Below are 26,529 nucleotides of genomic sequence, written 5' to 3'. Positions count from 1 at the left end.
CTACTCTCCTCCTCCTCCTCTCTCTCTCTCTCTCTCTGTCTGGCTCTCTTGTCACATTCGTTTCCCCGTGAGGACATGCTTTCCAGCCACGTCCCCATCTTCTGGCGCCCTCACTGAAAACAGGAAAACTCGCACTGATGGAATCCCAATGGGAGTTGTACTCAATACAGGAGCACTGGGGAGAGATTGACGGCGTGCACATGTTCCTATACACGTCCCTCGTGTATCTTCGCAACAAGACCGAGTTCTGGACTGCCCGTGTCCCCGGCCGGTACCCGTCCCGCGAGGCGCTTCCCGCCGGCGCCGCCCCTTCCTGCGGCACCTTGCAGCACGTCGACCGGACGCACCTCTTTCCGCCGCTCGACCCCGGCACCCACCGCTGCGACGACGACGTCGACGAGCCCGAAAAGGCCGGCATCTTCGTCAAGCGCGTCCGCGTCGACGCCTACGACGGCTCCCCGACGCTCGCCCGCTACGTCGCCCACGAGGCGCGTATCTGCCAGCGCCTGCGCAGCTACCCGCACCCCAACATCGCCCGCTTCCGGGGCTGCCACGTCCGGGGGGAAACGGGCGGCACCGGCACCGGCACCGGCATCGGCACCGGCGGGGAGATTTTGGGACTCTGCTTTGACAGGTACGCCGAGACGCTGGCGGAGCGCATGCGTCGCGGCGCCGCCGTCGACACGGAGCGCTGCATGGAGCAGATTCGGGCGGCGCTTAGGCACCTGCACGGCTTGCAGCTGGTGCACAATGACGTCGTGCCGGATAATGTCATGTTTGTCGATGACGGGCCGGGCTTGGTTTTGATTGACTTTGACTCGTGCGCGACGCGAGGGGGCGGGCTGCCGAGGAAACGAGGGCCGGTCAGGCCGGGGGCGACACGGTCAGAGTTTGAGAATGACGACTTGGGACTGCGGTTGATTCACAGAGCGCTGTTGCGATATGAGCATGATACGAGGTCCTGAACCGGAGAGATACTTGGGGTTTCTTCTTTTATTGCATTGTCCCTGAATCATAAGAATGGGATGGGGCAAGCGAACATTTTGCTAAGCTTTTCCCATGTAATAACTAGCTACATGTTATTCGACTTTAGCCTGCAGTGATGCCATATACTTCCCATTGGAATACGTAAATGTAGCGAGAGCACAGGCTGACGCATTGATTACACGGACATCTTCCCCGCATCTAGAAGCTCGCCCATTGTGAATCGTGTGATGCAACGAAACGATACCAAGAAAACATGTTTGAAGATATGTTTTTAAAAAAAATATTCGAGAAAATGTGTTTGAGAAAACATGTCAACATGCCAAGGTCAGAATCGTGAATTTAAACAAACTTGTGTGTAAGTCTATTTGATCCAAAGTTTCTATTGCTCTATGACGCTACTGTTCCATACAACGTCCCTCCATTATGATGATGACCATCATTATTAGGATGCGACGACGACGAGCTCTTTCGATTCTCAACACTCTGCCACTTCACATACCCCGTAAAGAGCGCCGCCAACACGGTGCCCACCACCCCCAAGCCGATATTCAGCGGCAGCGGGTTCCCTTGCAGCTGCACGCTCAGCCAGCTTTCCACCGCAGGCTGCACAAGGTTAAAGACGCCAGACGCGCAAATGACGGTGCCGTATACCCGGCCAAAAGTGGCAAATCCGAAAATCTTGGAAGCGGTATATCTAAAAAGAAAAAAACGAGGCAAAAAAAAACCGAATTAGCAAAGAACGGAATGTAAAGTTTTGGGGGGGATCTGTAAAGGCCCTACGAGACAGCAGAGTAGTAAAAAGGTCGAAAGGTCACAAAGACGACTACGGTCGCGACGCCAGCCGGCACAGACGACAAGCAGTTCAGCACGCCCATGACGGCCACGTACCCCGTCATGACGGTCAGCACGGTAGCGACGCTGCAGCTGTTGAGCAGCAGCGCAATGAGCGGCGTCGCCGCCACGCCGCCAATCGGCAGCGCCGCGTTGAACAGGTCCGTAATAATGGCCGTCTCGCCTGCCGACCCGAGCATGTACCGGTACTGGGAGCCAATCGTCGCGATGAACAGGTTCATGCGCAGCATCTGAAACGCCGTGACGCATAGCAGCAGCGCAAAGACGGGCGTCCGCATCTGCGCCGCGACCGGCCGCCCGTGCAAGAGGCCCCAGACGCCGTCGCTCTGCTGCAGCGCCGCCTGCTGCAGCCTGCGGTCGACGCGCTCGCCGATGCCGCCCGTGATGTCCTCGATGCGCTGCAGCTTGTCGCGCCTGTGCTCGGCGCGGTGGCTGCGCACGCGCAGCAGCGACTGCGTATCCGAGACGTCGTCGTCGGAGGCGTGCACGTCGGTGGCGTCGCTGCGCGCCTTGGCCATTTTGCGCTCCAGCTCGGGTAGAGTGTGGTAGCGCTGCCGCGGCATGACGGTCCACTCGGCGGCGATGATGGCCGGGGGCACGGCGCAGAGGTAGGCTAGGAAAAAGTGAGCGATGCGGATGCGCTGGTGCGACGCCTCCCAGGCGAGGCGGTAGAGGAAGAAGACGGCAGAGGACGCGTCAAAGGCGCAGGTGATGAGGGCCACGACGAGCCCCGCGTGCTTTGGAAATGCATTGGATAACTGGAAGCTAGGGAGAAAGAGAAACGTCCCGCCCAGGCTCAGGAAGAAGTTGCCTAGCAAGTACCCGTCCAGCTTCTTATACAACATGTTGCCGTGCGAGGCCATCATCAGCGCCCCAACCGCCAGAAAGCCCGCCGCCACCGTCGCGCACCACCGCCGACCAAAGCGATCTAGTGTATACCCCGCAAACAAACTCGACGTGTTGGTCGTCACCGATGCCACGATGAAGAGCAGATTCAACCGTATCTCCTGCTCCGCGCACGGCTGTCCACGGCTGCCTCCGCCGTCGCTTTTGCCTCCCTCTGTCCCCGTTCCTGCACCGTTGCTGCAAAACTCGCTGTAGACGCCTTCGTATACAAGAATTGGCTTGATCGAGGCAAACCCAAATACGATGCCCGAAGCGAGAAAGCAAAAGCTCACGGCGAGCGCGACCTGAACTGTTGGTTTGCGGATGCATCATTAGCCGGACCCAGAGAGTCTTCACCGCGCGCACAAAAGGGAAGGGGGGGGGGGGGGGATTACCAACTCACCGATTCTTCGCAGGGTCGACGCTTTATAGGCAGCCTCTGGGTTCGGTGTATCCGCTGCGATATCTAAATGCGGTCGCACTGGCGCAAAAGCATCAAAGCTCATGCGCCGCCACGAGCCTTGCGCATGGTTGGGGTTCTCGTCTGGCAGGTCGCACTCGAATTCGTCCTCGACGGTCAAGTGCTGCGCCAGAGACATTGTTGCTTTTGGGGGCCGCGAGGTAGACTTGTCGGCTGGTTAATGATGATGAGGAACAACTAGGAAAGAACCAAGAGATAGGTCGGCCAAAAAATCTGTTTTGCTCAATGTTTCCATAATAAGCTTTGCATGGCTTATCGAGATGGCGGATGTTTATGTCAGCGATGCGTCAATGATAACTAGCGGCAGGAGGCATCTTGACAAGGGAAAACCCATTTTGGTGTGCCCCAGATTTTTCATCAATGGGGGCTTGCTGCTTGTTGCTTTGCTAACTATATCCATTGCGTCAGTTTTACGATGATGTATGATGATGGGTTGCCGTTGGCCCAAAACCATCAGGCTTCAGAAATGCGCCACCTATTACTTAGTCCTCTTGACGGGGCTCAAAAAGCAATACTGAAACTTTTTCTCTACCGCCACTTCCCCATTTCTTCATCCTTTTTTTTTTTTATTTACATTTCTTTCAAAACATGGCAGCTGATAAGAAAGTTATGCTGGCTCTCGCCGGCGCCGGCGCCATCGGCGCCGCCATTTACGCTACACGCAGCACCACACGTCCCGCCACCGTCCAATCGCCGTCGACAACGCTGCCCGACAATAAAGCCCGCGACATGAGAGACATGGGCCTTTCGGGGGCAGGCATCGGAGGCACGGCCGTCGCCGGCGGCAACGAGAGGTCCATCGACCCCAGCCAGGAACGCAAAGTCCAGACGACGGCCTCTTCGCGCGACAAGCTCCCCTCGGGCGGCGTGGGAGGTGGCGTCGGCGCCGGCGGCATGAATGCTCGCACCGTCGAGCTGCCTATGCCGAAATCATCATCTAGTTCAATCGGCGGAAAGCCGAGCTCAGAAGTGAGCTGAAATCTGAAACCAATAATGGGGGGGTTTTCTGAGGCGAAAACCAGAGCGTGATGCTGACCAGACGTCCGACTAGCCAAAGTCGAGGTCCGATCTGCCAGTCAACAGCAACAATCCGCATCTCAGTGAAGCAGAAACCGGAGGGAAGCAGCAGATATATGCCAAAATCTTCAAATAATGTTTGTTACTGCAATGCAATGCAAAGAAAGAATCAAAATGCTCTGACTTGTTATATGTTACATGGTCAAGGTGATATGCTCGTTGTTAAAGTGATTGAAATGGCATCTGCGGCTCGCATCTCTAAACTTACCGCTCTACATAGTTACGCCAGCTTCTTCTGTGTCAGATCCGCCAGCTCATCCAGCAACTCAACCGTCTCCGACGGGCTCGCGATCCACGCCGTCGTACCCACACTGCGCGCCTTGAAGTCGTTGCTGCCCGCGCTGAGGAATTGATCGCCGACGTGCAGCGTGTTTTCGCCCTTGATCGCCGTGCTAGCCGCCGCTGACGCGCCCGTGGACGCCGTGTCGCCGCGGCGCCCAAACCACTGCTGGCAGACGGCCACACCCCACGACTTGTCGCCAATGTCGACAAAGACGTCGCGGCCGCCGTTGAAGGCACAAAACGGCACGCCCCGCTTGTGGTCGGGCGCCGCGCCCCCAATCTTGCTCGCAGCGGCGGCAGCCTGCTCCCGGAGGCCCAGGCTGCCGAGCTCCAGGATACGCTGCACGACCAGCACCGTCTCTTCCAGGCTCTCGCGCGCAATCTGCACGTGCGGCGGGTCCGGAATGATGCCGACGGCGCGGTCCTTGCGGATGAGCCGGGCAGGCAGATTCATGGAACGAATGCAGTCGCGCAAGGCCGTCTCGGCGACGTCAAGAAGCGCCGCAATGTCGGACTCGGACCACGAGGCCATCTCGGGCGTCAGCCACTGCGAGCGCGGCACGGGCGCGAGGCGGTGGGGCGAGGACTGCGAGTACTCGAAAAGGTAGTTGGCTTCGCCGCCCATGATGACGAGGTTCTGCTTCTGCACGGGGTCGAGCTCCGTGGACGCGGCAATGCTCTCTAGCAGGCCATGCAGACGCCCGTAGTAGCCGTCTGCGGTTGTGTAGCCGGCAGCGGTGACGATGCCGATTTTGATGTTGTTTTTCAAGAGGTCTATTAGTGTATTAGCGTCGGCATCTCAATACGCGCCGTGTTCAAGGAAAAAAAAAAAAAAAACGTACGCATGAGACGAGGCACAACCGGGCTGCTAGGCTCCAGATTTTGACCATCCTCATATAGCGTGACATCACCATCAAATGTGGCAAGCTGCAGGGTGCCATTGGTCACGGCCATGATTTGGGCAGAGTTGAGGACGAGACGGACATCGTTGAACGAGGGCGCCACGTATCGGCGACACGAAATGTAGCGTTTGCGATCCTGGTACTTGAAGGCTGCCTCCAGCGGAAGCCTTGTGAAAAAAGGCCCGGCCGTCGGGACCAGCATCCCCAGCTTGGACGGGATAGGAGAGTCTTGATTTTGACGGGCAACTTTTGAAGCATTAGCGCTGGTCTGAATAGTGATGAGAGCCTGCCTTGCTTACTGTGGTCGTCAATCATTACTTCCACATCGTGCATGATTTCGGCATAGCGACGATGCGCCTCCTCTGACATTTTGGCGACGCTGGTGCCATCTCCGACAACACCCGTGGGCTGCGAGTAGAGGACAAATGGCACGGCGAGGAGACCCTTGACCCATTCGATGAATTGGTCTCGTCGGTGCGTTTTAAGCGCATCTGAGGAGCGGTCAGTGAGCTGAACAGTGCAATATTTTGTCGGACATGGGACAGAACGCAAGCCACATGAAAAGAATCATGATCATAGTTTGCAAATACAGTACGTACATTCCACGCGGTATCGGGTTGTCATGGTTCCTGCGTCTCACCGACCGTGTATTGCTGGGATGAGATTGGGCTAGGCGGGGTCGAGCGTTTGCAGATGGCAAAGGATGTATGCGCGTTCTGATTTCCGCTCTCAACAACGCTAGGGCGCTGAGGTCGGACCTGCTTCAAAGAGACGCAAGAGCAATATCGAGAGTATAGAAGAGAGACGAAAAAGACCAATGTGTCTTGTTTTGCTGAAAGAGTTGACTCAATTGCAGTTCATCGGCCCGCCAAGGTCATCACGTGCCCCACTCGAATGGTACACAGACGGAGAGCGCCGCCAGCTGGAGGCATGTCCCTTGTTCGTGATGATATCAGTAATACGCGTACTACCTTTGTCCGTGCTTTGATATGCGCATTTATCAAAGATGAAAGATGGGAAACATATCGAGGGGGAAAAAGCGCCCGATTTTCGATGCGGAGGTCCGACAAATCTGCCAAATGCGGCGATGAACCGATGCGACTACGCCAGGTCCGATTCTGGAGTCCTTGGTGTGTCAACGGCCGACTCCGAGGGTACTGCAGAAGCTGCATATGGCCAATCAAACAGTGCATATGACGCAAACCGGATTGAAAATGGCAATTCAGAGGCTAGAAGTATTGCTTTTAAGAATTTTTGTCTTTTATTCACTAGCAACAGCTGGTCGCCTGATGTAGGGTTTTTGAGGCTGCGACGGTCGCCCTGTCCTCGCTCCCGCAATCTAGAATCAGTTCGGAACTGTATTTCAACCATTGATAATATGTTTGAGAGTGTCGAAAAAAAGTGTAGGACTCGCTTCAAGCACAATACGTCGCTCAAGCCGAGCCTGGGTATGAAGGCTCAATTCACCGGTATCCTTGTCGGGTCAGGTCTAAATGAATAGGACAGGCATCCATCCATTCGACAGACACGACATCCAGCCGGTCAAATGTTGATTTCTTCTTCTTCTTCTTCAAAAAAAAAAAAAAAAAAAAAAAAAAAAAAAAAACCTAGCAAATACAAGCTGAATTAAACACAGCATTCAAGCCATCTTGTGACCATGTTTCGTCCCGTAGCCATGGCCATCTGTGGAGATTTATTCGTATTCTTCCCCGGATTCTCTGCGCTCCACCCCCAAACACCGTCCGACTTGCCATAGCACCGTCTACTCGGCATAGGTAGACACGAAGTTATCCAAGCCATTTCGGCCACATTTTCACTAAAAAGTTTGTGGAGCTGATCTGATCGGGCAGCCGTTTCTAGTGGCGCTTTATCCTCCCCGGTGTAGCTCTCGCAGTGGTGCGGACTAGCACTTTATGTGTTTCACGTGGAACGCGTGCTCTCACACCCGCTGGCACGCTGGATACACAAATAAATGCGAAAAGTGAATCACGAAATAAATATATATATATGTATATATATAAGTTGATGAATAGAGAATCTACTCAAATCAAAATCAATCAAGTCTATTCCTATCCGAAAGCGTTTGGCCAGCACCAACGGCCACATCTAGACAACGCAGAGCTAAGCTCCGGTCGTCGACCGCCCACAACGGCTTTTACACCGACCTCGCGCCCAATTCCTCTCTCATATCCACAACACCACACAGCAGCATCATTCTCTATCCCGACGATTTTCCTCTGCCACTGCGACAAAAAAAAAAAAAAAGAAAAGAAAAGTCCGCTCCTTTTGACATCCCTCCTCCCCCGTTGCCTCGGGACAAAGGCAGCAATGGCAAAACCCAAGTCCAAAACCAAGGCCGCGGCGCAGACCACGACTTCGGCCGCCGCTGCTGCCCCGACCGCCACACTCGCCGCGCGGCGCTCGCGGTCTCTTCTCGCGCAAAGCTGTCGTTTTCTCGGCACCACCGCCGGCCTAGACCTGACTCTGCGTTTCTTCCACGGACTCGTCATAATTTCCGCCAAGGCCGCTGACGAGGCGGTGGCGACGCGAAGCTTCATGGCGGCTTCACAGCTCAACCTCGGTGTGCCGCCAATCTCTGCCCCTCTCTTTCATGAACCACACACACATCTTTATACTAATGAAAGTAAATCATTTTATAGCAAGGAGATATTTGAGATTCTTTGTACTACTAGACTGCATTCAAAACGTCCTCGACACCATCAGCAAGGAATACGCCTCACTCGCGTATAAAACTTTCGATCTAGTGGAATGGAGCTGCCTGCTCTTGTACTTTGCCCTCGAAAACCTGACAATGGTGCGAACACTCTTCTATTCCTCTCCCAACCCCCCTTTTCCACCCTATTTCTTTCCAACCCATGCAGTCCTGACCTTGTTCAACATCCTCCGCAGCTCCACGACATGCAGATTCACGTCGTGCCCTGGTACGCACCCGTCCTCGTCGAAGCCAACAAATTCTGGTTCTACGCCATTACCGCCTCCATCCTCCGCACCATCGCCCAGCGCATCGGTCTCTTCCACAGCACCCGTACTCCTTTCTCGAAGCGGAGACAGCAACTTCCCCCGCCGCCGCCGCCGTGGAGACGCCTGGTCGTGGACGCGCTGGACCTAACCCTGCCTGCGTCGTTTGTCGGCTGGGTCGTGATGGATGACGTGACGATTGGCTGCCTGATGACGCTGAGCACGATTCTGGCGTGGAGGGATGTCTGGGGAAAAGCGCAGCAGTAGGAGCAGTTTCCTCGTACTGACATGATGGCGTGATGTCGCCTTGAGCATTCGACAACGAGCAACGACTAGACCTAGACAGCATTGGTAGCAGCAGACAGCATTGGTAGTATGACACAATACGCCTTTAACAATAAAATCATTAGTCTTTCATCGCTTTTTCACATTCTCTAGACAGTGTGTGCTACCCGCACTGGCCGACACGCGTATCGCGGCTCGAAATGTATCTTGGACATGCCGACAGTGCAAAAAGTGTAAACCGCCCTGTCGCTACCTACTATATATAAAGGGATTCATTCCCGCATGGCTAAACCTTGCTCCGAAACATTCATAATCCTCGCTGGTCTCAGGTATCTTCATGACATCCATCGCTTACTCTTGTCCTCATCGCCGGAACCCGCATGGCGTGACAAGTTGTCACGCGACGTTTGGCCTCCAGACTACTCACTGTATAGGGATGCATCCTAGCCCACAGTGGCGCCAGGTTGCTGTGCCTGATGTGCGGCAATTCCCTCGGCCTTGGCAATGATGCTCTGCAGCACATTTTGCTCATCAGGTGAAAGGGCACCAGCCAAGCTACTATAAAACTGAGGCTGCTCTTGTTGCATTTCTGAAGGCGTTAGCATGCGCAGAGAAAGGCTTGTCGGCTCACTTACTAAGAAGAGTTCCACTGAAGAGCTGGTAAGGCTCAACCTTGTCAAGTGGCGACTCGAGAAGGACGCTATCTTCTCTGAGGCCATCCTCATCCTCGTCGTCGTCGATGGCGCGACTGAACTTCTGGGCCTAAAACTGTTAGCTGATTCGATCCAATTGCTACTTCATTTAGTTCTCACCTCGCCGTGCAGAAATTCGAGATAGGCATTGCTCTCCTCCTTGGCTTCAGTGACCTCTTCCTCGACAGCAGGCTCCTCTTCTTCTCCCTCCCACTTGGACTCATCCTCGTCCCACTCGTCGTCGTCGTCTTCATAGGTATAGTTGCTGGAGAAATAGGGATCATCACGAAGGGCGTCCTCGCGGTCTACATCAACTTAGTATAGCAATAAATGAGCGCATAGTTGGGACTTACTCTTGAGGGCGGCAGGCAGGGTGCGGAAAAGCTCAGTTATGCCTTGGAGTAGACGAGGCCAGCCAACAGAGACGCTCTGAGGAACCTGCTCATGGTTGAGATTGAGAAGAGCCGAGATGGCGACAATGCACAGCTTCTTGTCGTGGACACGGCTGAACGAAGACATGCTGCCGAACCAGAGGCTGAAGAAGCGATTCGTCCATCCTTTGGCCTCGAGAATTTGAAGACTCAGCAGCGGGTTATAGTGGATAGAGTTGATGACCATCTCAACAAGGTAAATCTTGTAGGTCCTAGGTTTAACGTCGGGCTGAGCGGACAGGACATTCATAGCCATGGAGATGAAGCCCTCCATGTACTGGTCAATGCTTCCACGAAGACTAAGCATGAGAGCCTCTGCCAGTTTGCAGGCGCATATTCTCTCGACACCACCCTGGCGAGGATCGGAGAACATGTCCGAAACCATCTCGTAGAGAGCTCGGACGTATTCGGGTTTCGTCGCCAGTTGAGGAGCACCATATTGAACAAAGTTGTCAAGAGCAGGCAGCATATCCTCAAGATAGAATTCAGCGCCAGACTTGAACGTTGTGTGAATAAGCTCAAAAGCCTGCCACATGTTTGGGGAGATGGCCTTGGCGGTAAACGTGCAGCTGTCGATGATCTCGAATGCCTCGTTGTACAAGTCTGTTAGGTTAGCCGGGCTCTGTAGAATCATGCAGAATAAAGAGAGACCTACCGTAGAGTTTATTCTCGAGGGTAACCTTGATGACAGGCATAAGGACAGCCTCAATGTGGAGGAGCACATCAGGAGTGCTCTCAAGAGTCAGGACCAGGGTTCCGATGGTCTGCAGGACACCAAGGGCAGTGATGCTCTTGTCATCGTACGCAATGTATAATTCATCATCGTCGCCAGCCTTACTCTCCTTCTCGAGCAGCTCGCGAACAATTCGTAAATATGTGTCTCTGAGCTGTTCACACAGGGCTACGGCAAAGGGAGTGAGTTCGGTGGCAAAGACCTCGACAAAGTCCTCCATAACATTAGCGAGAGCATCGATATCGGCCTCATTTGCAAGCTTCAGCAGCTGTTGCATGATGGTGGGAATGCTCTGCTTCATGTGCTGGCGAATAACGTCATGGCGGATAAGAGGCTGCAGGGCAAGAGCAGCGGTAATGCGGACAGGGAGAGCTTCATCAGCCATGCCATCGAGGATGTGGCGGTAAATAGTGAGCAGGTTGTTCTGGTCCTGGAAGTCAAGCTGCTCAAACTTTTCAATGGTGTCGCAAGCACGGGCACGCAGGTACCCCTGAGGACTCTTGAAGTCGGGGAAGACGTATCGAACGAGAAAGTATTCAATTTGGTCGGCGATGGGGCTCTTTTTGCCCAGGATGACGGGCGCGAGAGTACCAATCATGCGCAGAGCACCCTCCTTGGCGACGTGGTTCTTGGCTTCCGGGGCAGCCTCTTCGTACTCGTTGACGACGGCATTGACGAACTTGAGGATCTCGAATGTCTCTTTACGGCGCTGCTTGGTGAGGTTCACGAGGAAGTTAGTAGCGGCCACGTCGGGGGCAGAGGCCTCCTCGAAATAGGTGAGTTTGCGGTGGAGGTACTCTTCGGGCTCATCCTCGAACTTTTCCAGATCATCCTCGGTCAGGCAGAGGACAGGGAAGACGAAATGGGTGACGAGGTTGGTCAGATGCGGCTTTAGGTGCGGCCACATCTCCTTGGGGGTAACAGCCTCGTCGAGGAAGATGAGGGTGTAGGAGAGACAGGGCCGACTGAGCCAGGAGGTCTTGGCCACCCATTTTTCAATCTCGTGGAGGTAATGCTTGAGAATTTCGGGAGCAATATTGGCGATGAAGTTCTTGGCAAAAGCGAGGGCTTCGGGTTCCTTGCCGGGGACGGTGGGGTTGCCGTGTCTAGAAGAGGTTAGCAAAGGGTGTTGAGAGGAGTAGCAATGATGGTATACCTGATGAAGAGGCGGTTGAGGTTGAAGTAGGCCCATTTCTTGGCCTTCCACCAGTGATGCAGTTCGCGTTCGGTCGGGTCGTCTTGCATAGCGCTGGCAGGGGCAGCCTTGGCAACGGTCTGAAGGAAGACGGTGCACCAGGCAATATTGGTTTCGGGGACGCGAAGCGCGGGGGAGAGTTCGAGCTATGAAAGTCAGGCAAGGGGTCGAGTGTGGCCATTTTGAAGAAATGCATACCCATGTCGCGTGCTTGTAGGTCTTCAGAGCCAGGTGAAGCATTTCACCAGCCTGGTCGCTCTCTTGGTTGACTAGCTCGTTACAAATGGCCAGCAGGCGGGGGAAGCTGGCCTCGACGATACTGTCAAAGTGTTGCCTATCATCGCTGTTGCTGGCTTTGAAGCGGAACGCACGGCAAATGGCAAGCAGGCATTGCAGGCCGGCGAGGACGGAGGAAGGGCTGTTGGTGTTGAGCAACTCCGAGGTGAAGCCCATAAAATTGGGCCATCGACTAGGGAAATCGGCCTGAAGAACGCGCTGGATGACTGGGATGAGCTGCTGGCGGACGAGAGGGTCAGAGGTGGCGAGCAGAGGGACAAGGCGGTCTCGAATGCGATTCTTTTCCTCATCGGGTATCAATTTACCCGTGGCGACGGGGTCGGTGGTGTACCATGATCGATTGACGCGGTTCTTGAGGTAGATGATTGCTAAAAACATGTTAGAGAACATGCGAAGAAGCGAATCAAGGGCGCATATGGCGAAACATACTGGCCAGGCGAACACTGGCGTCTTGTTCAGCCTCGAGAATGTCGAGCAGGCAGACGAGGAAGCCAACCTCTTCTTCGACCTAGAGACGGGGCAATCAGTACGAGATCCTTTGGGATATCGACACGCGATAGCCTTGACACAATGATCACAGGCCGAGTGGAATCGGCCGCGCTGGTCCGGGGCTCGGTGCATTGTTGTGGTGGGCGGCGTGCAAGGGGTCGCATCGTCGTGGGGGGCAAAAATGTCGGCCAAAATCAAGAAGAGAAGACGGTCAAGGGGTCGGTTCAAGATCAAGATGGCCTACCTGCTTGAGTTGAAGCTCAGCACGACGTCTGTTGTCCGCATCGGGAAGCAGACTCGTAGCGAGCAAGCCCCTAATGGCGGCAGTGTCCATGGCGAGGTATCTTGGAAGCGGATGTGGTGATTTGTATGTTTGAAGATGCTGCTTTGTGTTGCGTCCTTGGGTAGAGGGGTGGGCAAGGAAGTGGGCTCTGGGCGAGTTTTGGCGTGCAGAAAAAAAAATAAGGGTAAGCTTTAATGACGGCGGGGCATCGACGCGAGCACCAATACTGGCGACTAACAAAGGGGGGGAAAAAAGAGGAAAAAGTCTGTACAAAAAGTCAAATGTATGAGGTTGAAGAGGTCAGCTGGCTGGAGCCACGAGGCTTTAAAGAGGAAAAAAGAAAGATATCTGAGTGAGTATCCAAATCTATGGCTGCTTGTTGACTACGCCTGCCACACAAATGGAGGGGCTGCCTTTACAGGGGTGGTGGGTAGGAGAGGTCCCCTAAGAGAAATCCATCGGACACACTAAGAGCACACTAGAAATTAGGTGCAAGGTAGAACAAGGCTCGCAGAGACAGGTTACTGCCCAGAAGAATAGGGGAAAATGTATGCATAAATGAACATGTTTCCATGATTACCATGCAAACCCGCGCATCTCGTTGGGCTCCTACACAGAGCCTCTCGCATCAAACTTTCGGTGTTCATCTGCCCCAGCGTGCCCAGTTGCCCAGTTGCCCAAGCCCAGCCACAGCAGCGAACAGTTGCGGCTACAGGCGGTGCAGGTAAGTTTCCTCGAAGGCAGCACCAAGCCGTCCCATCCATACAACAGATGATGCAGCACGTTATCCCAGGAGAAAGATGATTGGCTGCATCAAGACTACAGATCAGTCGTTAATCACAGCTTTCAAGCATAAATCCTCTTTGGCAGCCAAGGGTCTTAGACGTTGGCAGCGTTGGTGTCCCACGTGCGTTACGTGGGTTGCCGCCACACTCCAGCCACAGGTACTTTTACTGTAACTCCGTCATATAAAAGATACTTGCACGAGTAGGGCAGGGCAGCAACCGCGCGCCAGGCTCTACAACGTGGTCTGGACCCAGCAGCACCAACCCTTCTGTATAACACGATCCCATTATTGCACGGAAATAACCCTTTCGTCAATACCCATCCATTTACAGATCAGCCATCAAGCAAGGCAGGTCACCTGCAGTCTTCGGTCAACGGATATTTTGTTTCTATCTCCCTTGGTGTTATTTCATCGCGTTGACTTTTCCGTCATTCTGCGTTTAGATGGGGACACATCGATGGCGCGGCCGGTCCAAAGCCCGCGCTGCCAGGCTTGCACCAGCCCTTCAACCAGAATACATGGCCGTCCAACGTCGGTTGCTCATCCGCTTCACTTCATCACATGTCCTGTAAATGATTGAGAGTAATAAAGCCGTTCGCCCGCTACTAGCGCAAGCCGCCATGGCATTGCAACTCACCAACGACGGCTTCATCATCCGCTGCACCGTGATGCTGTTGTGAAGACTTGACTAGTTCTAGTTCTCCTTGGGACTTCTCAAGCGGACCGGTACTGTAATGTTCCCATTCGTAAACGTCTACATGAAGCTCGGCCCCTTCAACACGCTCATCGAAGCGCCCGCCGTGCGTTTTGTGGCCGAGCATGCCTCGATTCCGTTCTCAAAGCCGATACGCGTTTGAGGACAAGCGTCGTACACGACGCTGCCAAAGGACGCTTTGTCGGCATCATTCAGGCCAGCAGATGCAGCCATCGCACAGTCGAGTCACAAAATCGCATCATCAAGAGCCATCTAGACACGATCCACCTGCAGCCATCCTATCAAGGAACCGCGATATCGGAATTCGGCCCTCTTCTCGCCCTTCACAAGAGGAAAAGTACCTCTGTTGTCTTTAGCCAAGGCATACTATCGCCCCCTAGTCATTTTGACAGATCGGTGTTTGGAGCCGTTTCCGCAGGCACCGACAGTTAAAGCGATCAGACCCAAGTATCTCTGCGACTGTTGACAGACAGTCGGCGGCCAGCCATTGGACGGTCAGCCATCGGGTAAGTGTCTCCTAACATACCGGACAACAAACCGCATTGCCTATCCAAGGGTCCGTACATTGAACTGCTGTTTTTTACGGAAAAGAGGATCCCCGACTAACCATTGGTCATCACCGACGGTATTCAACTGCCGCTCGTACCACAAACAAAGCGCCTGTCCTGGCTGCTGAAGATGATACTGTTGTAATGTATCTTGCTAGTTTGATCCGTTGTAACTGCCGGAATGCCATCTTGACCCGATGCCTGTGTTGCGCAGTCAGCCGGCCTGGCTCGGCGCGCTGGCAACCGGCTCACTAGACATGAACCTCATACTCTTGCTAGCTCAACAGGCATCGGTCGTCGCGAATCTGCACACATGCGCCACTTCTTGCAAATGTACAGTCACCAGAAACCGAGCCATGATACTTATTGCCCGTGGCGGCCGCCGCGCCGCCAGCTGCGACATGCCCACCACACCAACGTGTTAGGCAACTCGTGAAACAGAATCTTTTCGACCCCCCCCCCCAATGTCACTTGATTTCCATGCTACCTTATGCATGAACGGTTAATTACCAGCACGGCTCTCTGTTTTCTGTGCTAGAAAAACTTTGAACTTGAACATTGTCAAGATCGACCCCCCCCTGTTTGTCACATTGCACAAAACCCACATGGCCCTGATGACACACACGCAGCAAAGCGCCAGTACTAGTCACACAGTTGCTAGTGTTTTTTTCTTTCTTTCTTTCTATTTTTACTTTAGCCGAAGCAAAAGTGCTAGCAGCAGTCCAAAGTACATTTCACATGCTCCGTTGTTGAGCGTGCGCCCGCTGAGCTCGACGGTCCCAGCCTGCCAAACTAAACCGTACCTGCACTAGTGAAAAAGTGCTCATCAAACAACTTTTTTGTAAAAGAAGAAAAAAAAAGAGGAAATTTTCTTCACGAAGCAAAAGAACATGCTCAATGACCACATGGTGGGGTTTTCCTAAATTCCGATTCCGTTCTCCCCAAAGGACCCCGGCAGTCGGCGTGGGAACCTTCGGAATGAGATTCACGAATGAGGCGCGTGGTATTAGAGTTTCAACGGCGGGAAAGACTACTTGCTTATTTTACTCCTTGGACAGGTACGGGGGGTACAACATGTTTGTAGTGGTCATTGCTGCCGATAGCCGAGCTGGGACCGTGGCGAGAAGCTCCGTGATGAAGGGCTGTCGAGATGCAGGCGTCGACATCTCATACTGGCTTGTTGCTGTGTGTTATGTCGGATTGCGAGTCTGGACTATATGGCATTACATCTGAGTTATCAAACACACTTTCATATATGGAATACAGAGTGCTCGGGTCTAATTTCAGACCAAGTTGAAGGATTGGCAGAGAACTCGAGGCTAGTCACAGTCTCGAGGCTAGTTCACGATGATACGTAGCAGCGATATCCGGACCTACTTCACTCTCATCTCCCGAATCGGGCCTACTTCCTCATCAACAAGAACACGCTCGTCTCTAACTAGCCTTGTACGGATACCATCTTCCCAGCCAAGACCTTTCTCACCACACCTTGTGGCCATGGAACTTGCCGCTGCGCCCGCTCGCTGCCCCCCTCCTCGGTTCGTGACCATTCCGATACACGATGTTCCTGATTCAATCTAGTGCTTGCCATCATGAGTCCCATCTCCACACGTTCTACTGCATGTTCTACATTTCACAAAAAAAGCCACGCGCGTGTCTTGGCAACCAAGTCCGTCATTCTCGGCCGACCAACCGCCCGCCCGCCCGTCCAGCTTCGGCGTCTCCGAAGTTTGCGGCGCGGGCGGGCTTTTTTTGTGGTGCGAGAAGCGCCGCGCGCTGGGTATTACCTGAAAGAAGCATGGTGCGGGTTTGGTAATCTAGATTGGAATAAAGAACGTTGTAGCGACAGCCGAGAGAGCCATGTGTTAAGCCTGCCGGTGCGGTTGCGGTGCAAATTAGACTCGGCCTCGGAGCGCGCTGGGCCAACGTTTCGGTGCCAATTTTTTTTATGCTATCCTATTCGGAGATATCAAGATTTTTTTTTTTCATCTTGGCTCATGTCAAGGATCGATGCGTTTTTTTAAAGACTTGTTTTCTATAAGAAGCCTGCACTCCGCTTGTTCATAATTCTCAAATCAACAACAATCAGTTTCGTCTTCTTCCCAGTCTAAGAGATCAAGAAGCAACAAGTACACACTACACAGGATTACTCGACTACTTGACACAAACAAGAAACGTTAAACGATGAAAAACAACAACAATCACAAAACCACAACACTCAAGAAATATTACAACGGTGTTACGTCTACCAACGGAGAAGAAAAGTGTCTACACGCAACCATGTTGCACTTCAACCACAACAACCAACAACAAGCCACCACCACCACCACCAGCGGCGCCCTCACACCCATCCAATTCGACGACACCCCTCTCTCACCGCCTCCTCCTCCATACTCCTCCCTCTCCCCTCCTCCGCCCGCCTACACCCCTCTCCCTCCTTCGCCACCACCATACTCTTCCCTGCCATCACCTCCTGCTTACGACACGCTCTTCCCTCCTCCTCCGCCCTACAGCCCGCGGCCCTCCCGCTCCTCCTCCTCCTCCTCCTCCTCCTCCTTTCCGTGTCCGACTCTGCCACCGATCCGCACTCTCCTCTCCTGCATCTGCTGCGCTCTTCCTCCTCCGCCAGTCCACCACATCACAGCCACCACCGACGCCTCGCCCCGGCTTCCCGTTTTCCACGCCCGCTACTACAGCTCCGCCACCGCCCAGCACCGCAAAGACGCGAGCCGGGACCGTCACGCCCTCTTCGTCCTCACCAGCCCCAGCACATCAAGGGGTCTCTACCTTGGCGTCGCAGGCAGCCGCCGCCGGGGTCTGCGCTTTCACGAGACCCCCGGCGACGCACCGCAAAACTGTACAGCAGCAACAGCAGCATCCAGCTTACGCGTGAGCAAGTTCCTCGGGAGTGTCGCGGCGCAAGACGTGGACGCGCTCGGAGACGTCTGTCAGCGCGTATACAAGGACACGTTTCCCGTGGCGGTCAGCGCGGGGAGGAGGAAGCCGCAGCCGCGGAGAAGGCGGTCCTGCCGCTTTCTGCTTTACACGGTAGAAGCGCCGCCGCCACCATACAGCGAGAGACGTGCTGTTGTTGCGGAGCCACTGGCGTCGGCGTCGCATGAGTGGGCGGCGGCTGTCATTGCGCTGGCCCAGTCCGATGGACTTTTGCAGAGGGATTAGAGCTGTATCTTACTATTCTAACGACCAAACTTGCTTTCGAATTTTGCTTTTACTATATACTTGGGCACTGGGGTATATTCCTCTATTTCGATAGAACCATGACAATACAAATACATAGATAAAACATGTGCTAGTTTCTTTGATGCCAGCAAGCCAGGTGTGCCGTGCAAAATCATGTCGCTAGTAGCTGAGTCGGTGCTTGTAGATTGTACTGAGGCGGAAGACAAGGAAACGATGTCGTACTTTGAAGAAGTCATGTTGCATTGCTGTTGTAGGAATGCACATGGAATGGTGGCCTGAGAATGGGTTGGAAGATCAACAGCGTGTCCAGTAAAGTCGGAATTTGGTCCAGAAATAGAAGCTTGACAAAAGATGATGCAGGTTTCGAAGGCCGCATGCCCTCAAGAGTACAACGTCACGTCATTGTAGATGTGCTGCAATTCTTCAAGACAACTTGTCCGGGTGCAGCTGATCCAGGAATTCTTGTTTCGACGGCCATCGACATCCAGAGTCCAGGGTCCTTTTGTTGCTTGCGGGAGCTAGACGCATCATCAGTGCAGACAATCACATCCACAACACTCCAATCGCGTAGAGCAAGTTGCACAATTCCATATAAACATCTCGGGAATATATACAAGCCGGCGTGGCCTACCCTGCTGTCCGGATTCGGGCACACACGCACAGCATGGATGCCCCTTTCCCGTAGAGTGGTAGATGACTAGTCAGAGCGCTTGTTGAGTAGCTCTGGCTGGTCAAAAGCCCAGCCGGACAACGGGCACGCCTCGTTGACCCAAAAACAAAAAAGCAACATGTACCGAATCAAACGGCCTTTTCCAAAAACGCCGATTGTAAAAATGATAAAACAACATGACGTAATCCAATCATTAATTAACATGGGGTTCTTATCCAGATGACAGGGCAGAAAGTGTCCAGAGCCAGGCATGGCAATAAGATCCCAGGTTGGTGGCAAATCCAAAGAAACGAGAACCAAGAGAGGTATATCCGGCATTGGTAGCATTATCCATAACTGGAGCGGGCCAAAATAACAAAGAAATCGCAAGCATTGTCCGAGGGAATAGTCCAGAGCGGGTGTCCGTGGATGGAGTCCAAGGGAGATTATATGTACGCAGAGGGTATTCCGGTTTATATTCCATTGCGGGTCGTTGATGATGACATGAAAGAAAAGGGAGCAGAGGGCTTCGACTGAAGCGCGCAGGGGGGACAATGCAGTCACAGTATTGGAAGCTGTGTTAGCCATGGCGGGGGAGAAGCGGCGAGCCTTCTCTAGCGGCGAGGAGGCGGGGGTCGGTATTGTCTCTCGACAGAGTTCCTGTCGCTGTCTTGGTCACTACGACGCTTGTTTGAACCTGGCGGTTTAGGGCTGGCAGGAGGGGCAGAGCCACGAGGATGGGAATTTTCTTCATACTGTTGCGGTTGCTGCTGTATCTGTTGCTGTTGCTGTGGCTGCTGCTGTTGCTGTCCTTGGGCTCCATAACCGGGCTGCGGAGGAGGGCCTGCGGGCGAGGCTAGAGTAGGTCAGAAGACAAATTCAGGTGGCACGCAGCTACTCGCCGTTGGTACGCAACTGACCTCTGCCGTAAAAGGGATCTTGCGGCTGAATAGAGGAGGAATACTGCTGAGCGCTTCCCGGATGAGGTCCCTGGTTTGAATACTGAAACGGGCCGCCGGAGGATTGGGGGTAGCCTTGCTGGGGAGGTCCGGAGGAAGAGTACATGGCCTGCTGGGCTCCAGGTCCAGAGGAGCCCCCACGAGGCCCGGAGAATCCATCGTTGGGAGGGTAGCGCGGCGCCATGTTTGCACCAGTATTCACATAGGGAACTTCTTGGGCTTGAAATCCTGGGTTCATCAAGCCGGGTTGGTTGACAGGGCTGGCATATCTGGGATCGGGATTCACACCAGGGGGTCCTTGCTGGTAATTACCATAGCTGGGACCGGCGGGGGGCGGGGCATATGTTTGCTGCTGGGGAAAGTTGCCAGTGGCGCCGGTGTAGCCCGGGGCACCGGATCCTGGATATCTAGCAGTGTCAAAGGTATCACGGGAGTTGAAGTGGTCCTGCTGCTGCTGCTGCTGTTGCTGCTGCTGCTGGAAAGGGGGGTGCTCGGTAGGTCCATGGTGCTGACGCGATTGGTGCGTCTCGGAGTATCGATACTGCACTGCATGTGAGTTAGAAGACGGAGCCCCATGATAGTTCGGGCCATCTCGCGAGCCTTGGATACCTCCAGGGGTATTGCGCGATGTTTGAGCGCGGCGTTCGCTGTCCCAACGGGCAGAGTCTGCCTTGAGGTCTTCAATCATGGCCTAGTAGGGGTCAGGTTAGCAAGCGAGTCTGGCGACGATAAGATCGAATTCGAGCTCACGGTTGTCAAGTTCCGGTAGGCGGTAATGTAGTAGCCCTGGACGGTCTGCCCAGTCTGCGGGTTCTAAGCAATGTTAGCAAGACTGGTGATTTGGCGACGGGGGTGAATTCTGAAAACGCACCTCATAATGACCAGGCCGCACCAGGGCATCGTTGCCCAGGTAGCGGCAAATGTCGGCAGAAATGACTTCGCGATCGATGCCATCTCTGGGGACAAAATATTCGTTCATGCGAGTGCTAGAAGCAGCGGTCGCAGGGGCGGCATTGCGGGGTTGTCGTGACATGGCGAGGAGTAGATGTGTAAAGGAAGAGGTGACGGAAAGAAGCAGGTGCCTCGGAGGAAGGTGAAGGGCGTGGGAGCGTCTAATATGCAGCGAGATGGAAAGCAGTGACAGGGGGGGAGGCCGACGAGGGGGGCGAAAAGGTCGAAGCTGGCGGCGGGTCGAGGCGAGTGGCGAGGTGTATAGAGACCAGGGTGTGAGGAGAGGGGCACAGGGCACGAGTTGAGTGGTGATCGACTAATCAGCAAGGGCCTGCGAACATTTCGTGCGTGTCAGTGAAAAATCCCAAGAGCCAGAGAGGAAGTGGGCGAGGCGAGAGAGAGAGAGGCCAGGGGTTGGAGGAGGATTTGGATGGGGAGGGGGAGGAGAGGCGGGGGGTTTGCTGACCTGGCTGGCGGGCTTCAGGTGGCGGGCTTTTTTTCTTCTCTGCGTGGGGGGCAAGTTGTGGTGAACAAAAAAGCTGCGAGGGCTGAGCTGCAAGTCGTACCTAGATAGGTTGGGCGTGGGTTGGGTGCCAAAATCAAGTCGGATGATGGAATTTTCGTGGTCAGTGGTTGATGTGCCCCAGTAGGTGTGTGTGAGACGAAAGAGTCGGAACGGCAGTCGACAACGAGGGTGGTGCGGCACAAGATGGTTTGGGCAGCATTTATTGGCCTGGGATGAGGGATGATGGGCGAAAGAGGGGACGAGTCGAGATGTTTGACTGGTGGATTGGAAAACTGGCTGGCAGAAAGCTGGTGAGCAAGCGGGCAGCGATGGTGGTGGGGCAGGATGCAGAGCTGCGGTCAGTTTTGTCCTTTATTTTTTCCTTTTCTTTTTCTTCTTTGCTTGATTTTTTTTTTGCTTGTCTACCTTGGGTAATATTATGAATGAATAATCGTCAAGTATGTACGTACTCCGTAGCGGATACGGAGAAGTAATACCTGAATTTTCAATACATTGCCAGCCAGCAGCCAAGTCCCGCCCGGATACTCTCCTCCTTCGCCTAGCAAACGGGTAGCGGGCAACGGGCAACAAGCAACAAGCAACGGGCAACAGGCAGCGGGCAACAGGCAGCGGGCATCCATCTACACAACCAGAAAGGTTAAAGCGAAACTTGCCGATATCATCCCTACTCGGATTGCTACACTTTTCTACTAATCAATGGTCCTTTCATTCACCATCCCGTCGCCTGTCGGCCACCCGTCGTCGCCCAGGCATCCACCATCTTCACCATTGCAGCCCAATACACGCCCAGACGTCTTCTCCAAGGACCTTGCACCAGGCTTCCAAACCCATTAGACACGACCATTATCATGCAAATAAATCAGAACGAAGAAATTCTGGTTTCCAACGTCTATCCGCTTGTGGAACCGAATGAGACCCCGTGCTCCCAATATCCGGCTCTTTCACCCTTTCTGCGCCTTCCACACTCGCGCTTGCACGCTAGGCTGTGGACCATCTGTCGTGTGGTGGGCTGCTGAGATGGTGAGCTTCTGGGTCTCCCTGCACATGGTCGTGTCTACCATGCACCAGATTGCCAGACACGACGCATGCGCGCAGGTATGTGTGCTATCACCACTTCTGGCTGGTTACCTTGCTGCGGGACTCACCAATCGCCCCGAATTTTGTGCATCTGCCTCTCATCTTACCTGCAAGGCAACAAGGTCCTGGTGCGCGCACCAAACAAAGTCTGCCGTCATTATTTCCCCAACGCCATCGTCCATCGTCTATCGTTCTAAACAAACCTCTTTGCGCCAACAAATGCAAACTCTTGCAAGCGCTTGCGATGCACTTGCATTGTGCGTACACATCTCTTCCATCCCAGGAGCCCTGACCGGTCGCGCTACCCTGCGTGCCACCACCACCATCGTGCAGGGCCTCATGCGCCGTTTCAACCCCGTGCAGCCCAATCTTTGTGCAACCTGGGTAGGGCTTTGACACGCTCGAATGCGCAAAACTTGAATTTTCGCAGCATCATGCGCCCATTATGTCGTAGCGGCAGGTAGTCCGGTGATGCAGCTTCGCCCATGGCTCGTCACGGCCAATCACCACGTCAGAGACTTTGCCGGCTCCCAGCTTCAGTCAGCCCTCTAACTAAAAGTTAGCAGCTCTCGGCTCGCACTAGTTAGCTTACTAGTTGGACACGCACAAAAAAATGCATTGTGCGAGCGGGTGCCTGGCCTGGTTCCCGCTTGTGCCGCCTGTGGACCGCCTCCAAGTTGGGTATCAACGCCATCGGCCCAATTGCCACGTTGCCACCCAACCCAACGAGCGTCTTGGCTGTGAGCCCCGACCCACATGGCGACAAAGTTGGACATCAAGATCGATGCCGTTGATGGCAACAAATTACGTATAAATGTCGACGACGCATTGCAATAGCTCCTTGATGCTGCTTATTGAGTTTGTGCCAAAACAACGTGTCTCATCACCACAATATGTCGCATCAGCTAAATCACACCATTTCCACCACGACAAGACTGTCATATCTCCCCACGTTACGCCCAGCTGCGGGAGACTCGAATGGCTAGGATGCGAGCCCAATCAATATCGGCCGGACTCTTTTACCCTTTTTTATTTTTATTTTTATTTTTTGAATTTTCCAATGGACTGATCATCCTGGGGGAAGTTGAGACATGGTTGATTATCCAAACTTTAGCTTGCTTTGGCCCTGTTCGAGCTTGTTGCTTCCGCCTCCGCGGCCTCCCCGTCGCGGCGACGAGGACGACCCAGTGGAACCTTTGCTGTTTGTGCCACGCACCAAATTTCCATTCCGCGATCTCTCGGCGAATGCTGGCTTGACACGTTCTTCATTCTGTATATCCTTGGCCATATGCCAGTCCATGTGGCTTTGTAGTGCTTCCGGCATCTCCAACGAGGCGTGGCACCGTGCGCACCGCAACTCGCCTTGCTGGGGCTCGCTGTATTCAATACGTATGCCTGCTTCGGCTTCCACTTCCGCCTCTGCATCTGATTTGTGATGATGACCTTGGTTATTCTCCACGCCGTCACCATCTCGTCCCCGGACATGGGCCGCTGTAGCATCTGCCTCCTCCGCACTAGGCGTCTTCTCCCGCTGGCCCTTGCCAAAGAATCTCTGAATGCCCGCTTCTTCTGCACGCGCTCGTTTATGCGGCCGTTCCGCCGCCGGAGACGTGAGTGAGCTGCTGCTGCTGCTGCCCTGCTCGGTGTCCTTGATGAGGGACATGGCTGCATCACCCTTGACTAGGAATGCTCCGATGCCCATGTTGTTCTTTATGCCGTCTTCAAATCCACCGACAGTGAGGCTGAGGTTAGTGCACGGCCATATGCTGCCATCGCCTAGAATCTGCGACAGCAAGTCTCTGGCCAGGCCTATGAGCATTGTTTCGTCAATCGCCCTGCCCTGGGGTATGGATATTTGCCGGCTCCGTGTCTGCGTCGCGTGCCGAGCGCTCAAGTGTATCGTTTTCGGTCGACGCTTATTCTCCAGCACGCCTTCTTCCACAAGTCTGTTAAAAATGTCGCCCACAAAGATGCGCAGCCACCGGTCCGCCTGTTCTTGTGTATTAATGTGCGGTCTAAACGACTTGGCAGATAGCATAGACCTGAGCTGCGTTCTCGGGTTGACTTCGCTTGTATCAACTCCGCGTATCGTGTTGTAAAGCCAGACACCAGTCTCCTCCCCTAGCTTGGCCTTGAGCTGCTCCACGGATACGGGCAGCAGATCCTCGACTTTTTCGGTCCCAAAGATGCTCACCACTTGCTCGCCGAGCTTGCCACCCAGATTGCGTATCTTGGTAAGCTTAAACTCGTGCAGAAATATGCCTACCGCTCTGTTTCGCACCACGGTCTGGCGATTTGGCTTTTTGAAACCAGAGCCGAGCTTGCTCAGCAGCTTGTTGCACGCCACGCCCGCCGAGCAGGTATACCGCATCCGCTCGCGAATCTCGGACCTCAGCCCGCGGACGATTTCCGAGCCCACCAGAATCGCCACGTCGTCCCAGTCCGGATCTTGACCCTCGCGCTCCTCGTCCAAGTCGACGAGTGCGTCCGCCTGCCAGTCCAGCGCAGAAACGGACGGGAGTGGGAGCCGCTCCGTCGGGTCATTGTACGGCGGCGGCTGCTGGAGCTCCGGAAACCGGTCGAGAAGAATAGAGTGCACCTGCGCTGACAGGTCGAGAAAAACCTCGTCGACGCTGGCCTTTTCCACGCGCTGCAGGTTCTGCGGGAGATGCTCGCGGACGAGCGCCAGGATCCTGCGTGATTCGAGCCGGTACGGGTCGAGAGACACCTTGTCTGTGGCCATGTTGGCGGCGGCGTCGTCGCGGTACGCCCACTTATCGTCGCCCTCGCGCCATGTCGCGACGTGCTGCGCAATGAGATCCGGGCACGCCTTTTTGGCGTCCGAGACGGAGCCGAAACGGCCACCAATCCCGGCCTTGCGCGCAGGGTAGTTGACCGCGATCAATGACTGCCTATCGATTCATCAGCGGCCGAGTTTCCCAGTATAAACGGCGTCGCACCAGGCCAGAGGCTAGGCTGAAATGGAAAAGCTCACCATTGTTGAACAGCCAGCGGTTGGTCGTCGGGCAGGCCGAGTCGGACCATTTCGCATTGCGCGTAAAATGCGTCGAGATCGACGTGCGCAACCACACGCAACGGGCTCGTTACAACATAACTCGCCATTTGCGAGAGGTGGCGGTACGTGAATTGGGAGCGCGTGCGGTGCGTTCCGTCGTCATACTGCTCTGCCGACGACAGCGGCGCATACGGTTCGGGTGAAGAAGGCATGTCTGATTTGTCTTGCAATAGCTCGTCCAAGTCCAATACTGATGGTGACCCATATCAGTTGCACTGGCAACTCGTCAAAACGCGCTTAGCTGGTCGGGGTTGTTTGCGTGCCGTTGCGATTGCCGCAGCACATGATCTCCGCCTCATTCGACAAAGAGGCGCTCAAGATGCGGTCGATTCATCTATAAATCGTTCTTCTGTGCTATAGGCATCATGGTATCGATCAATAGGAGACTTGAGCAAATTTGTTGATAAAGGCAAAAAGTCCATGATGCGCGGGAGAAGTACAGCTTGTGAGAGCCCCACATCAGTTCACGGCCGTCATCAAAGGCCGGAGCAAAAGTGTGCGAATCAAGACCGACTTCAAGTTCAGTGAAATGTTTGTTGAGTCATTATTTCGTGCAAATTTGGCTCATGGCCTTGCTATCTCAAGCCAGTGAAATCGAGAGAAAATAAAACGGCGCCAAGTTATGCAGTGCCCATCGCTATTTCCGCCATGATTAAAAATCCAATTTGCTATGCTTTCAGGTTTTCCATTATCCCTATCGACTCTGTTTCGGTACTTGATATTCGTCTGTTCCTTGCCCATAAAAAATGTTGACAACCTCTTGCTGAACAGCTCACGTCCACACGAACAATCTTTTGGGAGCGCAAGGCCCGACTTCCACTCCTGTATTTCAGCTTTTCCCTTCGCGACCCGTACGTTGAGTGATCTCTGCAGTCGCTTCCTCAAAATCATTAAGATCTTGAACAGCAACGGCCAACCGATGCTGCAGCATGGTCATTTGCGATTGGAGTTGGTTAATGTTGGACTGCCAATACGCCATGTCATGGTGACGTCTCACAGGATCCGCCTCGTACGCTTGAATGTAGGATAGTTGGTGGTAATGGTGGCGGATGTTATCTTCCGTGAGCTGAACGCTTTGTGTTGCCTCTTCAACCTCCATCTGAAGGCGCTGGCGCAATTTGGAGCCGCGCCGCAATTCAGCCATCCGCTCAGGTGGGACTTTGCCCGACATTCTGGCTCGGCACAATCTT

At 54.1% G+C, this 26,529-nt stretch overlaps 9 protein-coding genes across 9 annotated transcripts; 4 read left to right on the top strand and 5 right to left on the bottom strand.

The window, feature by feature from the left end:
- Positions 1–137: 137 nt before the first annotated feature.
- On the top strand, positions 138–965 carry BBA_07716 (serine/threonine kinase; the record flags this gene model as incomplete). The annotated part of the gene is made up of 1 exon (XM_008602813.1): positions 138–965. The coding sequence occupies one exon, from the start codon at positions 138–140 to the stop codon at positions 963–965; it is 828 nt and encodes a 275-aa protein (XP_008601035.1).
- A 361-nt stretch (positions 966–1,326) lies between these two features.
- On the bottom strand, positions 1,327–3,323 carry BBA_07715 (major facilitator superfamily transporter; the record flags this gene model as incomplete). The annotated part of the gene is made up of 4 exons (XM_008602812.1): positions 1,327–1,348; positions 1,487–1,681; positions 1,876–3,034; positions 3,128–3,323. 4 exons carry the CDS (start codon positions 3,321–3,323, stop codon positions 1,327–1,329), a joined length of 1,572 nt encoding a protein of 523 aa, XP_008601034.1.
- Positions 3,324–3,793: 470 nt separating this feature from the next.
- On the top strand, positions 3,794–4,183 carry BBA_07714 (uncharacterized protein; the record flags this gene model as incomplete). Its single annotated transcript, XM_008602811.1, has 1 exon — positions 3,794–4,183. The coding sequence occupies one exon, from the start codon at positions 3,794–3,796 to the stop codon at positions 4,181–4,183; it is 390 nt and encodes a 129-aa protein (XP_008601033.1).
- A 319-nt stretch (positions 4,184–4,502) lies between these two features.
- Positions 4,503–6,090, bottom strand: BBA_07713 (IMP-specific 5'-nucleotidase; the record flags this gene model as incomplete). The annotated part of the gene is made up of 4 exons (XM_008602810.1): positions 4,503–5,338; positions 5,407–5,712; positions 5,766–5,957; positions 6,066–6,090. The coding sequence occupies 4 exons, from the start codon at positions 6,088–6,090 to the stop codon at positions 4,503–4,505; spliced, it is 1,359 nt and encodes a 452-aa protein (XP_008601032.1).
- Positions 6,091–7,794: 1,704 nt separating this feature from the next.
- Positions 7,795–8,712, top strand: BBA_07712 (PEX11 domain protein; the record flags this gene model as incomplete). Its single annotated transcript, XM_008602809.1, has 3 exons — positions 7,795–8,047; positions 8,127–8,281; positions 8,377–8,712. The coding sequence occupies 3 exons, from the start codon at positions 7,795–7,797 to the stop codon at positions 8,710–8,712; spliced, it is 744 nt and encodes a 247-aa protein (XP_008601031.1).
- A 461-nt stretch (positions 8,713–9,173) lies between these two features.
- On the bottom strand, positions 9,174–12,901 carry BBA_07711 (importin-beta domain-containing protein; the record flags this gene model as incomplete). The annotated part of the gene is made up of 9 exons (XM_008602808.1): positions 9,174–9,319; positions 9,366–9,492; positions 9,543–9,727; positions 9,776–10,456; positions 10,509–11,692; positions 11,743–11,927; positions 11,980–12,446; positions 12,508–12,586; positions 12,812–12,901. 9 exons carry the CDS (start codon positions 12,899–12,901, stop codon positions 9,174–9,176), a joined length of 3,144 nt encoding a protein of 1,047 aa, XP_008601030.1.
- A 4,183-nt stretch (positions 12,902–17,084) lies between these two features.
- On the top strand, positions 17,085–18,080 carry BBA_07710 (uncharacterized protein; the record flags this gene model as incomplete). Its single annotated transcript, XM_008602807.1, has 1 exon — positions 17,085–18,080. The coding sequence occupies one exon, from the start codon at positions 17,085–17,087 to the stop codon at positions 18,078–18,080; it is 996 nt and encodes a 331-aa protein (XP_008601029.1).
- Positions 18,081–19,364: 1,284 nt separating this feature from the next.
- Positions 19,365–20,742, bottom strand: BBA_07709 (transcription factor RfeG; the record flags this gene model as incomplete). Its single annotated transcript, XM_008602806.1, has 4 exons — positions 19,365–19,606; positions 19,671–20,400; positions 20,460–20,522; positions 20,581–20,742. The coding sequence occupies 4 exons, from the start codon at positions 20,740–20,742 to the stop codon at positions 19,365–19,367; spliced, it is 1,197 nt and encodes a 398-aa protein (XP_008601028.1).
- Positions 20,743–23,362: 2,620 nt separating this feature from the next.
- Positions 23,363–26,510, bottom strand: BBA_07708 (impB/mucB/samB family protein; the record flags this gene model as incomplete). Its single annotated transcript, XM_008602805.1, has 3 exons — positions 23,363–25,175; positions 25,259–25,529; positions 26,195–26,510. 3 exons carry the CDS (start codon positions 26,508–26,510, stop codon positions 23,363–23,365), a joined length of 2,400 nt encoding a protein of 799 aa, XP_008601027.1.
- Between the last annotated feature and the right edge of the window lie 19 nt (positions 26,511–26,529).

The sequence above is a fragment of the Beauveria bassiana genome (genome assembly GCF_000280675.1).
Source record: "Beauveria bassiana ARSEF 2860 unplaced genomic scaffold BBA_S00027, whole genome shotgun sequence".
In the NCBI taxonomy this organism is placed as follows: domain Eukaryota; kingdom Fungi; phylum Ascomycota; class Sordariomycetes; order Hypocreales; family Cordycipitaceae; genus Beauveria; species Beauveria bassiana.
The sequence above is the reverse complement of the archived record's forward strand: the minus strand, read 5'-3'. Positions and strand labels throughout refer to the sequence as shown.